The sequence below is a fragment of the Trachemys scripta genome, chromosome 3, assembly GCF_013100865.1.
Source record: "Trachemys scripta elegans isolate TJP31775 chromosome 3, CAS_Tse_1.0, whole genome shotgun sequence".
Classification (NCBI taxonomy): Eukaryota; Metazoa; Chordata; order Testudines; family Emydidae; genus Trachemys; species Trachemys scripta.
In genome coordinates, this window is record NC_048300.1 from 143,334,744 (window position 1) to 143,348,498 (window position 13,755).

Sequence of the window (13,755 nt, forward strand, 5' to 3'; positions counted from 1 at the left end):
TGGGTCATCAGTCCTTTGTGTAAAGCTTCCGTTTGTAGCAAAGTCCCTCCAGAGGTTACTGTATTAGATGAAATTTATTGTAGCCTTGAGGGCTGAGAACAGGGGTGGCTGTGGTACTTTTATGGGTATAGCTTAAGAAAGGGCTGCTACTTGGAAGATATTCTTCCCCACATTAACAGACAAGATGGAGATTTTCTGATTTTTATAATAATGCAAATTTAGATTGCAGTCCAAGGATATTGGGTACTATGTGACTCTCAAACTAGCAAAAAATAGTTAAAATGCAGATCTCCATTACCTGTTTTTTATCCTTTTAATCTGAAGTGTCCCATGCTTAGTCTCATGCCAGCAATTTGTGTCTGTTTTACTGAAAGCTAATTGCTAAATTTATTTTTGAATTGTGGGAGACCATTTTTGCTTACCCTTAATTCAAAAGTGGCAGAACAAAAGAACTTCAGAGAATGCAGCTGGTTAGCCTCTCAGACAAAATGAGTTAGTTACGCATGAAAGATTAAAACCTGAAATAACTGTATAAAGCTATTAAAATAAGCCATTTTCAAGGATGGTCAGTGGGCATCTGCCATAACTTTAGTACTATCCAGTGAAACCTTTCCTCCTCTATAACATTGTGAAGACTGCAGGATTAGTTACAAACTCTCCTTGTCTGGCCTGAAAGGGGCAGCCTGCTGCTGGCACAGCTTGCATAAGAGATTGTTCAGTGAGACATTTACAAATAAAGTACTTTAAAAAAAAAGCGGGGGGGGGGGGGGGGGAGGGCAAAAAAAGCCTTAGTCAACAATAGGAAAAGCATTGCAGGTTTTGATCCCACACAGAAAGCTAATGTTGTGCTAGTACTGAAAGAAATAAATGGGATGAGCTAGATAATTATAGACCTGACAGCCTGACATCAATCCCAAGATGATGCAGAGGCTTTGTGAATCCCAGTGATTTTTCTAGGTGCCTAAAAGTTAGGCCTGGCATCACTCAGCATCACCATGCCTAAGTTCCTTTGTGAATTTAGCCCAAAGTCACATAGGAAGTCTGTGGTGGAGTGGGTAACCTGGAACTCCCAAGTCCCAGGCTAGTGCCCTAACCACTAGAACATCCTCCCACACCTGCTCCCAGGGCAGAGTGGCTCAGCAGAAGCGAGGAGGTGGTGCATAGACGCATATGCAAAGACAGTCCTTCTCCTTGGATGCCCCGAGCTCTAAAGGGATGGAGCTTGCTTTCCTTGCAGATCTTCTAGCTCTGTAGGGTTTGATGATCTCATACCCTGTCTCCTATGCAAATCCACTAATCTCAGTCCCTGTGGAGAGAAAAGGGCAAAAACTCTGAAGGAGATTCTTGAAGTTTTCCAAAGTCCTCTTTCCACCTCTGACATGTAACACCAACACGGGTTTATTGATTTGGTTATTGAAATACTTCTAAATAAGGAAGAAAAACACAATTCTGACAGACAGAATTTATCTGTCAAATCTGTCTTAAATGTATGAACCTTTCTAAGTTCATTCAAACATACCAAAATGAGATTTTCAAGTTAATAATGAGCTAGGAAGATTAGTGCCACAGTGATTGTCTGTGTCCTGACTGATTTCTCCTTTGGCAAATACTCTATTTTATTTCTCTCTGTAGTATAAATGTACACAGCCTAATGGAGCTGATTCTAGAGCTGGTCAAAACTCTGAATTTCTGGTTTGTGGGAAATTATGACATTTTGAAATTTGTTTTTGGTCCTAATGATATTTAAAATAAAAATTTAATATTTCAACTACAATGTCAGTTTCAGCAGTAGCATAAAAAATGTAAAAAAATAAAAATAAAAAAAAATTTTTTCAAAACAAAATGTTGGAAATCCCCAAAATGAAGTCTTTCCAAGATGAAATATCTTTCATTTTGTGGGGGAAAAAATCCACAGATGTTAGTCAAAATTGACACTTTTCAAAATGTTTCAAATTTCAACAAAAGTGGTATTTTGTTGAAAAAACACATTTTGATGAAAAATTTCTGGCCAGGTCTAGCTGAAACTTATGTGATAAACTGAAGAGCCAGGTGATAAAAAAAATACATCCATTGACAGTAGGACAAGAAGTAATGGGCTTAATTTGCAGCAAGAAAGATTTAGGTTATATATTAGGCAAAAACTTTCTAACTCTAACGGTAGTTAAGCTCTGGAATAGGCTTCCAAGGGAGACAGTGGAATCTGCATCGTTGGCAGTTTTTAAGAACAAGTTGAACAAACACCAGTTGGGGGCAGGGCCGCCCAGAGGACTCAGGGGGCCTGGGGCAAAGCAATTTTGGGGGCCCTTCCATAAAAAAAAATTTGCAATACTATAGAATACTATATTCTCGTGGGGGCCCCTGTGGGGCCAGGGGCAATTTGCCCTACTTGTCCCCCTTCTGGGCAGCCCTGGTTGGGGATGGCCTAGGTTTACTTGGCCTCAGGACAGGAGGCTGGATCTGATGACCTTTCAAGGTCCCATCCAGCCCTACATTTCAATGAATCTTTATCATGCACTTATGATTGCCTCCATTGCTCTCTACCTGGCAATCATTTCCTCAGGACTTACTCCATACTAACCCTCCTCAGCAGCTTCCAAGAAACAACTCTGGGTTTTTTTGTTTGTTAGTTTTTTTAAAAGGAACAACCTGCCACAAAAACATTTCCTTCTCAGCTCCCACTCCCCCCAGGAAAAAGGAAAAGATGCTTCCACTTGAGACATACAACAAGCAAGATTCATTCCTGCACCAGGTTTTCTGTACTGTACGTTAAAATGTCATTACTTCAAAGTTTTAATTTGCAGCCCTGCAGTTAGAAAATGGAGTTTTATTTCATTGGGAAAGGGAAGATGTCCAGTTTCCCAGTACAATCCAAAATTCTAGCCCTAAGAGGGCCTGGTGTCTGATTTTAGAGTCATGACATTTTTAGGTATAGAAAAGTAATTTTAGGTCATTTCTGGAGCTTTTTATGGCTCTCTATCAGCCCTGAACAGTTGGTTTCATGATAACCAAGGCTCCATTCCTACAATGAACTCTGCATAGATAGATCTCTCCACCCATAGGGAGTTCAAAGGACTGGGGAAGAAGACTGTACAGCAAGTGGGATAGATACAGATAGATATACTTTAAATTATTTAAATTTCTACCATAGCAGAATATCTGATAGTGTGGTATACAATAAAGGCTTACCAGTAATCATAACTACAAAGTAGTTTCACTTTTATACTACCACACCACAGCATTCCGTGTGTGTATATAATAGTGATACACACTATGAATTATAGAATCATGAAAGTTTTCTATAACCAATTAATTTTGTTTTGGAGCTCATGAACATTATATTCAACTCTCTGAATTTTTATCTTGCTGTTAAAACAACATTTTCTTCAGGAGATTTATTATCTTCCTGCACTGTCTTCTTACTCCACTGGAGCTCAGTAATGTTTGGAGACATTACAGGCATAACCTTAAAATGTGACATACTGAACAAGCAGATTTACGGAATCCTCTTGCCTTCACTTGGATCTTCAGAACATTTGCTCCTTGAGCAGGCAGAAACAGAGAGCCCAGAAAAAATTGTGACATCTTCTGTTGCACAGGTGTGTGCTGATAAATCAAGGACAGCCAAGTAACATGCTGACAGCCAATGGTAAGAATAATGTAATTATACAGATCAGTATTTCAGGAGCCAACACACTGGCAACTAAGGCCTGGCCCACTTAGCAGGAACATTTTATTGCTCAAATAAAAGCAACGCTGGTCTGTTTTAATCAGGGATTAAAATATGAAGCACCATTGAAGTTTTAAGTATTATAATCCTTGTTCTAAAACTTCTATATTGACCAATTTAGAGAATTGTCTCTGCGACTGATTTTTGCTAAATACAAAAAAGTTTATAGAATTGCTTTAAAAAGTGTTTTTAGTTACTTAACTTTCCCCCTAGAATGGTTGGGAGGGGGAGACAGGCAGAGCGAGAAGTGTTCAAAGCCTTTTCTTCTTTAGGTAACCGAACACAACCAAACACAATGGAATTCCCTATTTTAAAAATGTTTTTGTTTTGTTTTGTTTTTTTCAAAAAACCTAATCAGACCAATGAAAGTCTCATTTAAAGCATGAGCACTAGTGCTACATCAGACAAATGAGTAATCCTGAACACAAAAGGCTTTCGACTGGGTAGGTCATTTCCAGTCAACTGAATCCTGTTCACTCACCTACGTAAGCATTGAGCTGAAATTAAAAATGATCCTTCTAGCTCTGAAGTTCTCCCACTGACACCAAGCACCCCATCTGGGGAAAATGGCTGTATATTATTGCAACTGTGGTGCTCTACTCACCTTTGGTCTCTCAAATGTCTCTGTTTTTAACTGTTCTTTATGCAGCATCAAACTCCTTTGGGAAGGGACCATGTGCCAACTTCTCTCATTTACATGGTGTAAGCTAGAGTAACTACACTGAAGCAGTTACACATTTAAACCAGTGTAAATGAAAGGAGCTGGTCCTCATGTCTCTTTTTTGTCTCAAGTGCCACACACATTTATGATGCTATAATAATGTCCCTGGAACGAGGCAACACATTCCAATAGCATACAAATGACTACAATATTAAGCAGCATTGGCACCAAAATTGGACTGTTAAATTATTCATGTTGATGTGGGTTTATGGCTGCCGTCAGTCTGAGAATTTTACTTTCAGACTATAGGTACTGTTATTATTGCAACATCCCACTAATGGAGCTCACTACTGAGCAACTGTGAGGCAGAGATTGCAGAAAGACTGAAACAGCACTAGGCAGATCTATGAGGACATCTGCAGTTAAACTAACTCAGACACAATTACAAGGGCTTGGAGTCTTCACGCTTCAGGGCAGGAGCTAATCAGCAGGTGGTGGTACAGTAGTGTACTGCGCAATTAGGTGTGTTATGTTTGTTTTGCATCTTGTGAACCATTCAGCATTAGGTACGGGTAGAGACAGCATACCAGAACAGATCATTCATTGGTTTGCTTCAGCCACTTTAATCTCCAAGCTATCTAATGTAAACACTGAATAATATTCCCTTTACAGAGCAATTATACTCTGAAAAGTGACTACTTCAAAAGCCACCTTCCTACTTAGCAGGTCTAGTTCCAGTGTGCATTCATAGTCGTATCTGCTGATTTTTACCAAGGGGCGGGGGGGTGGGGGAAAGCCCTCATTAGTAAAAAAAAGTAATCATCACTACAGAACCTACACTTCTATGCAAGTGACCTTGTGTCTATAGTGGCTTATACATCAGCAGTTGGATCCAACTGTAGGACCCTGTCCGTGTCCACCTGTGCAACCCTAGTGAATCAATCTAAAAAAAACCCCTGCATCTAATTAGCTTTTTTCCTCTCACCCAAACGCATAAAGAAAAAAGACAATCCAAGGAATCAGATAAGAGGGTTGCACAGCTAACCACAAGCAGATCTGGCCTATATAGTTTTTATTGCTGGTGATAATGCCTAAGCTAGAGGAAAAAATACCCAGGTTAGCTTCCTGATGCCATGTGGAGTTTGCAGACCTGGCGGTTGGAAAAATAAGCAGACCTTTGTAAGCTGAGCACATTAGATTTAGAAATCACGATGACACAAAAAACACTGAACCCTATACACTGCCATTTTCACTAAGGCTTTCTCTTCAATGACATTAAAGTGTGTGTGTTTTGACAGCAAGAAAACTAAACACACAACAACTAGCTCACTATAAAATCCCAAGTGGAGACAAGACACTTATAGTGTTTACTGGGAAGTTGCTAGGCAAGGTCAGCACTATACATCTCCCTTCCCCCCTCCCCTTGATCTTGCCTACTTTATCTCCCCGTAAAACTAAAGTGGCTTGTCTCCATTATGTTTTTACAGCAGCATTGCTAATGTGTGTTAGTTATCTTATGAGGTAAACATCTTTTTGTCAGGAAAGACATAGGCCAAGTCTCTTTTCAAAGAGAAGCCGCTCTTTAAAGCTGTTCACAGATTGTGCAGTCTAGCAACAGTAACAGAATTAGGTCTCCTCAACCAAAACAGATATCAACTGCACAGATATAGTAACAAGATGATTTTCGTGACACATGGGAGACTCTTTCCATCTAGTTAAACACAACTTGTGTTTGGAATTAGCTAGTTATTATAAAACATGCTTAAATGCACTAATAAAAGGAACCCCAAAAAAGATGCAAAATTGGCATCCCCCAAAATTTCAGATCCCTTCCCCAAATTAACCAAATTTTGTACACTTGCGGAAGTTCCACTGTACATAAATGAGAGGGCCACAAGTATCCCCTCATGTCTTAGGAACATACTTATCCCATCCAATGGACCTGTTGCACACCGCACTGCTTGGACACAATTCGCACAGCTAGGATTAGAGCTACCCCACTGCAAATAAATAGGAACAGACAACGAGCCACACATGGTATGGCTGAAGAGCAACTGCTGTTACCCTTCTTCCCCATACAATAAAGCTCACCCATCTATCAACTGTAACAAACCTTTCCACCACGCTATCTGTTAGATTAAGGGTTGAATCATCTCCCAGATACTGTACAGACCCGCTTGTTACCCACCTCCACCAGACAGCCACCTGCCTTAACCCATTGCACGCTATAAACAAGACATCCACTACAACCTATCTACCATCTCACTTTCCTGCTGCATCAACCCACAAACACAACCCCTGTCTGCCTCCAGTTATGTTCCTGGGAGGCATGTCATCCAACAGTCAAACCTACTGATCTCCCAACAGCTATTATGCACACCCCGCCTCCCAAAGGATGCGCTGGTCAAGGGATTGAAGAAGCAAGAGATGAAGAGCTGCCATTATATATATATATATATATATATATATATATATATAAAAACACAAGCCCCAACTCCCCACTTTTTGAACTAGTTTGATACTGATGACTTTGTATTTCAATGGTTACCACTAACTTAATGTAACCAGTCTGGACCTCAAAGCTACTTACTCCACAGTACTGATCATCATTAAATATCTGGGGTGGCAGTGGATTGCCCTGCGCAGGCTGTCTTTCCTCAGGAATATTTTTATACATCCATTGTCTTTGTTCCTCCGACATTGTGATATCCACCTCTTCAAAATCTATCCTGTTGGCTTCCAGAAATCGTACCACATCTTGCTGCCTCTTCTTTATCTGAGAGAGAGAGAGAGAGAGAAATACATCACAGCTAGCCCATCATTACTAAAGATATGTTTACAAGCCTGAATATGCTTGTCTATTTTTTACTCAAAGCTCAAAAAGTTCAATAAGAACATCAAATATTTCTAAGTTAAAATTATGTGAATTAACACTGCAGTTTCTTTATGTACAAGTTACTAAAGTCTACAAACTTCTGCCTCATTTCTAGGCGGTTGGCTGTTTTTTTTTGGGGGGGGGGGGTAGTTTTGGGTTTGTTTTTTTCTTTAAAAAGATGCCTGTGATAGAGGAACACCTGGCTTGTACTCCAAATAAGTCAAAGATAAAAGGGTAGCTGGTTTGCAGATTCACCATGCATTACTGGCCACATTTTAAAGGTATTTAGGCACCTAAAGATGCAGATAGGCACCTAGTAAGATTTTCCAAAGTGTCTACCTTTTAAAATGTGGCTGTGAGTTTCCTGAACACAGTTTATTCATTTCTTAGGTTCATACAGAACATGTGCACATGCTCTGAGATGGGGATGGTCTTGTCTCACACCAGCTTTGTCTTCACTGAAAAAGGGGGGAGAGGTGCATTGTGGGGGGCTTCGTTTTGGGGGGAGGGTTTAATAGAACTCGTTATCTTGACATAAATTCCTAGAAGAAACAGCACACAGGTAGTTTTTACCCTGATGTAGCTAGTCAAAGTCAACTCTATACCACAGCGCACACACCCCTCCCAGTGTTTACCTTGACTAGTTACATTGGGGTTAAAAACCTGCCCGTGCCCGGTCTTCACTAGGCATTTTGTATAAAAGGGATAACTGTAAAAACACACCTTTTTGCAGTGAAGACATAGCCATAGAGTCTTCGAGATTGAGGGAAAGCCTCGGGTTTACTAATTCGGCCAGGATTGGTTCTGCAATACAACCAGCTTCACGCTATTTCCAGCACGTCCCAGATCCTTCTACTAAGGCACATTCCACCTAAAAGGGGCTACACACTGTGTTCACTATGACTACTCAAACATGTTTCCCAGCCATACTGTGTGGAGATAAACTTATATTTAAGAATTTTACAGTATAAAAATACTGTGGAGCAAGATCTATCCACTTGCCCGTTGGATTAAATTACGGGTGGATGGATGTTACCTTTGGGTATCATAGGACCCAGACAGTATTTAAAAACCATCAGTTTTTCAAGTGCATGTACTAGCTGTATTTGTCACACCACTCTTCATATTGGATCCATTTGATACATCAGATCACAAAAATAATAATCTCCAGTGAAATTTATTACAGATTACAGTAAAAATTCATATTCAGATGACTTCCAGTGGTGAAATAATTATGTCCTCTTTGAAACAAAGACCATGGGTATCTCCAAGAGGGTTTGGTCCAATTTCTGCAAAACAACGTAGTTCTAAAATGTCTGAACATTTATGTGCTCTGTTGCAGAAGGAAACTGATTGGCTCTTATATGTGTATTCCTTGTAACTTAACCAGTTATTCAATAAATTTGTGTTTCATTCAGTGGTTGGTTCCTTCTTTTACGTATGCCATAATGATTTTTCGAACAATTCACATTATGAAAGATCAATCACTGTCACACCAAATTTATCTTCTAAAACTGTATGCAAAAAATACAAGTAGTAGCTCAATTACCATCATTACCACCATTTTTCTGCTAATCAAAGCACAATGCTAAAAGTAAAATGATTTCTTGTACTATGACATTAAACTCAAAGGAATCATATTGTGACTGTAGAAGTGAGAGATACAGTTCTTATCCTCAGTAACTTACATCAGAAGATGAGAGACAACTTCAATCTGAAATGGAGATTGAGATTTTCTTAATACTGGCCATTTTATTAAATATTTGTTCAAGTAAAGATGTGCAGACTAGGATGATATTGCAGGAGAGTTTTCCTTGGAAATTCTGCATGTGCAATGGAAGATTTTTAAAAATAAAATTCCTTCCCATTCCACAATGTTCATTCTGCCTGACAATTTCCATTAGTCTTGGACGCTGACCTGTCAGACAACTGACAATTGCAACTTAGATTTAATCAGATCCTCAACTGCTGTATTGATCACACAAAGTGAAAATTCTTGGATTTCCTTTACCTTTTATGTAGCATGATCCTAATTTGCCTTTAGCATAGTAAAAAAGTCATCACAATTTAATACGGTATTAATCTTTAGAGCTCAGTGCTTGACTCCTATATTATACATGCTGATCGATCATTTAGTACATATGCACTTTGTCTTTGGTTTTATTGTTAATCCATACTGCAAGTCACAAAAATAAAACTGAAAAACAGAAATCCCCATCTACACCAGATGTAGACTTCATTTTTGCAGCTGGTCTCCCTATCAGGGTTACAAAACAGCAACAAACAGTGTGTCATGTAAATATGCACAGAACTGCTGTAATTATGTAGTTTGTCACTCATCTGTTGGTGAAATTGCTCATCTGATAGATGGGGCTTTTGCAATGGGGAACTGAAACGTCAAGATTCTTATTTCTTGTTCATGTGTTTTATTGATTTACTCCAGCAAATGAAAAGGCATCCAATGCTAAATCACATGTACTGTTTCTAAAAGCTACTTCAAAGAGGGTCTAACAAAATGAATATGTACAAGCTGTTTAGATCCATGTGAAAGTTTCGTTAACCCAAAACACGGTCAGATTCACCCAATGATTCCGCAAAACCCAACAAGAACCAGGCTAGGTCACCCCTGTCCTCACAGGAACTTGTCATTTCCAACAAGTCAAGCCTATCCTCTACTTTGCCCTCCCCTGTGTTTACTGAAATGGGAATGGAGAAAGATGGCCTAGTGACTTGGCTCCTATTGTCTTCAGTGGAATGGATGGCTTGTTCCCACCTCCGGATTTCCAGGAGGCAGAGAACTTACCTCCTTTCCTTATTCTGATTTTGTAGGATAAAGGAGAGTTAACTGGGTTAGCAGGGAATACATGTAGAGGTTTCCCCAATAGACATCTCTCAGTGCAGAGTGCTAGAGTAGTATTGACAGCTGTCAGAGTTGATGAGCCTAGCTTGTGATCCTACAAAATCAGGATGATAAAGCTTCATACTTCTGCACCATCTTTGATCCAAGGACCTCAATATGCTGCACACAAAATTAGTTAATTTAATGTCATGACACCTCTCTGGGATAGATCAGAATTACTATCCCCATGCTGTATAGGTGATTAGACTCAGAGAGAAATATTAATGCAATTTTTCCCTCAGGGAGAACTGCAAGACACTAAAATTTACTCACCCTTGAACTTAAAAGATTTTTAAAATACACTCAACTCTGCTCTGCGCTGCCCACCTGTTTAGCCAAAGTTCCAAGAACAAATCAGTTTTCTTTATAACATGATAAAAACATTGAGACCATGCAGATACATCAAACAAGACATTCTGGTTTTGAGATAGCATGACAACATTAATACTTGCTCCTGCAAGGATTGATACAGTTAACATGTGTAACAAACTTGGAATATTTAGAATTTGACAAATGCTATGTATTAAATTTACATTTCTGATATAAACAGACAAAGATACACCTACTGAAATGAAAACGTGTACTATCAAAAAGTTATCTGATATTCCCTAGGCCATATGATGGAACAACACAGATTGTCAAGCAGAATTAATGGCCATTGCATACTACTATTAGTACCTTTTAAACCATGTTATATATCACTGGTGTAGTATATTCATTCTGATTCTAAGATTCTTATCAAAGATAAATTAATTTGCCAAATTTCATAGCATTTGCTGCAGCAATGCTTTGGGCTCTAACCAAGGACAATATAAAAATTAGCCCTGGAGTGCCACAGGATTCTAGTGACCTCTGTTATATTGATCAAAGAGAGAAATATTGTAATATGTAATCTTTACATTTAATTTTAGACAATTTATACTTGTATTATCGACAGAAGGAAATGTCGCAGAGTTTGGGATTTATGAATAAATTAGCTAGATATTATACCTTTTTGTCCTATAAACATAGGATCAATATGTCTTTAGAAATCTGAGTGCAAGTGAAATGTAAAGAATTGGGACTATGACTAGAAACCTATGCTGTAATGTTTTTCAGGCAGATATAATAACTGTTTCATCAGCTTGACCCAAGGGAACTACCATCTTCAGGGGATCAGACTCCATAATGAAATACCACGCCCTTTTATTTTGCATGCACAATGAAAGTCTTCATGGAAATAATAGATATGTGAGGACTACTATTTTTTTGTTCAAATGGAAGTCTAAGTTTATCTGTCTTGACACAGATACTGTATGTCTGTCTCCAGAAAGTGGTGATCAGTTACCAATACTTTCTTTACATAAGCTTTCCCCCCCACACACTCTTCCAAAGTAAAAATAGGTCAGCAACATGTTGTGGATATAAAACTATTAAATCAGCGTCTTCTGTTACCATGTTAGTGTTCAGACAGTGTTTTTACAAAAGATAAGTAAATGTTTTGTAAATCTCTTAAATGTGAGCAATTTACCTTTGAGGGGAAAAATAGATTTGGTAGCTGTGCATTATAAGGTGTGACTGTTGATCGAAATGCTATTAAAATGATAACAACCTGCAGTAAATTGTACCCAAGAGCCATTCAGTCCCTCTGGAGCCACTAGATTCTTTTCTGAACCGTCTCTCCTAGGATTTCTGTATTATTTCATCACCACCCATGAGGTGGGCAGATAGACAAGTTCATGAACTTAAATAACTGTTTACTTCCATCCCTAAAAACAGACACTAGATTAACTTCAGTGGACTCATGAGTAAGGGGAACAGGATTTGGCCTGATACTTAGAGAGGAATCAAAGTGATCTGGTGAACTCTAGCCATTTTTGAACTGGGGGTGTCTGTAGGAGCACAGAAAGTGTGGACACGTTCTTTCATATAGCATTTGTTCTTTGGTAGGGAGTTGTTGTTACAGGGCTAGCTGCGCCTCTGTTCCCCATCTGGTCTCTCTGAGTGCAACTCTCCCTCCTCAGATATTCTGCCCTTACTGGTCCCAGGGTGGAATCTCCCAGTTCTTCCATTCTTAGACCAGGACCCAGATACACCACCTTGTGGTAAGTGGTTGGTATACACATTGCAGGCCTGACTGGGTTTCAGGCACCTGCAGGAGAGACAAAGACACCCCTGATTAGCCAGTAGCCTGATAGTTAGGTCACTTACCTAGTATGTGAGAGACCTAGGATCAAGTCCCCTAAATTAGGCAGAGGAGCCATTTGAACCTTGTTTTGCCTAAGTCCAGAGACTTGATCCTGGGTCTCTAACATCCCATATGAGTTGTCCTAACTACTGGGCTATAGAGTTAGTCTCTCTCTGGTCCAATTAATATTTTATTATACAAAATGGAACAGCTCCAATGAGAGGGAGAGAGAGACTGTATGACACAGCGTTTAGGGCACTCAACTACAATGTGGGAGGTTCAGGTCCCTTTGCCAAAAAAGGCAGAGGAGGGATTTGAACCTGGGTCTCCCCCATCCCAGGTGAGTGCCCTAACCACTGGTCTTCTCGTTCTCTTCTATCATATATTCCACTTTGAAATGAAAACAAGTATCAAAACAGAAATATTGTTTTCCAGCCAGCCCCAATAGTTATTTCCTTTCCCATATAAGTGTAAGCACATTTATACCAATATTACTGAGCTCTCACTAAGGGAATTGTATTGCTTTAAACTATACTAGAGTTAAAGTGGTACAATTTGTCTGTAGAAGTCAAGCATGTAAATCCAATTCTGAATATACATCTAAATATGCAATTAATACAGTTATTTATGGTCATTGTCCCACAGGGTTAAGAGATGTTTCAAAGTAGCAGCCGTGTTAGTCTGTATCCGCAAAAAGAAGAACAGGAGTACTTGTGGCACCTTAGAGACTAACAAATTTATTAGAGCATAAGCTTTCGTGGACTACAGCCCACTTCTTCGGATGCATCCGAAGAAGTGGGCTGTAGTCCACGAAAGCTTATGCTCTAATAAATTTGTTAGTCTCTAAGGTGCCACAAGTACTCCTGTTCTTCTTTTTGCGGATACAGACTAACACGGCTGCTACTTTGAAACATCTCTTAACCCTGTGGGACAATGACCATAAATAACTGTATTAATTGCATATTTAGATGTATATTCAGAATTGGATTTACATGCTTGACTTCTACAGACAAATTGTACCACTTTAACTCTAGTATAGTTTAAAGCAATACAATTCCCTTAGTGAGAGCTCAGTAATATTGGTATAAATGTGCTTACACTTATATGGGAAAGGAAATAACTATTGGGGCTGGCTGGAAAACAATATTTCTGTTTTGATACTTGTTTTCATTTCAAAGTGGAATATATGATAGAAGAGAACGAGAAGACCAGTGGTTAGGGCACTCACCTGGGATGGGGGAGACCCAGGTTCAAATCCCTCCTCTGCCTTTTTTGGCAAAGGGACCTGAACCTCCCACATTGTAGTTGAGTGCCCTAAACGCTGTGTCATACAGTCTCTCTCTCCCTCTCATTGGAGCTGTTCCATTTTGTATAATAAAATATTAATTGGACCAGAGAGAGACTAACTCTATAGCCCAGTAGTTAG

General features: G+C 39.2%; 1 protein-coding gene across 1 annotated transcript in view; it reads right to left on the minus strand.

The window, feature by feature from the left end:
- SH3BGRL2 (SH3 domain binding glutamate rich protein like 2) overlaps positions 1 to 13,755 on the minus strand; it is a 56,990-nt gene that overhangs the window by 25,601 nt on the left and 17,634 nt on the right. Inside the window, exon 2 of the mRNA XM_034766152.1 lies at positions 6,979 to 7,164. Within this exon, the coding sequence (XP_034622043.1) occupies positions 6,979 to 7,164 (186 nt within the window). The remainder of the gene's footprint in view (positions 1 to 6,978; positions 7,165 to 13,755) is intronic.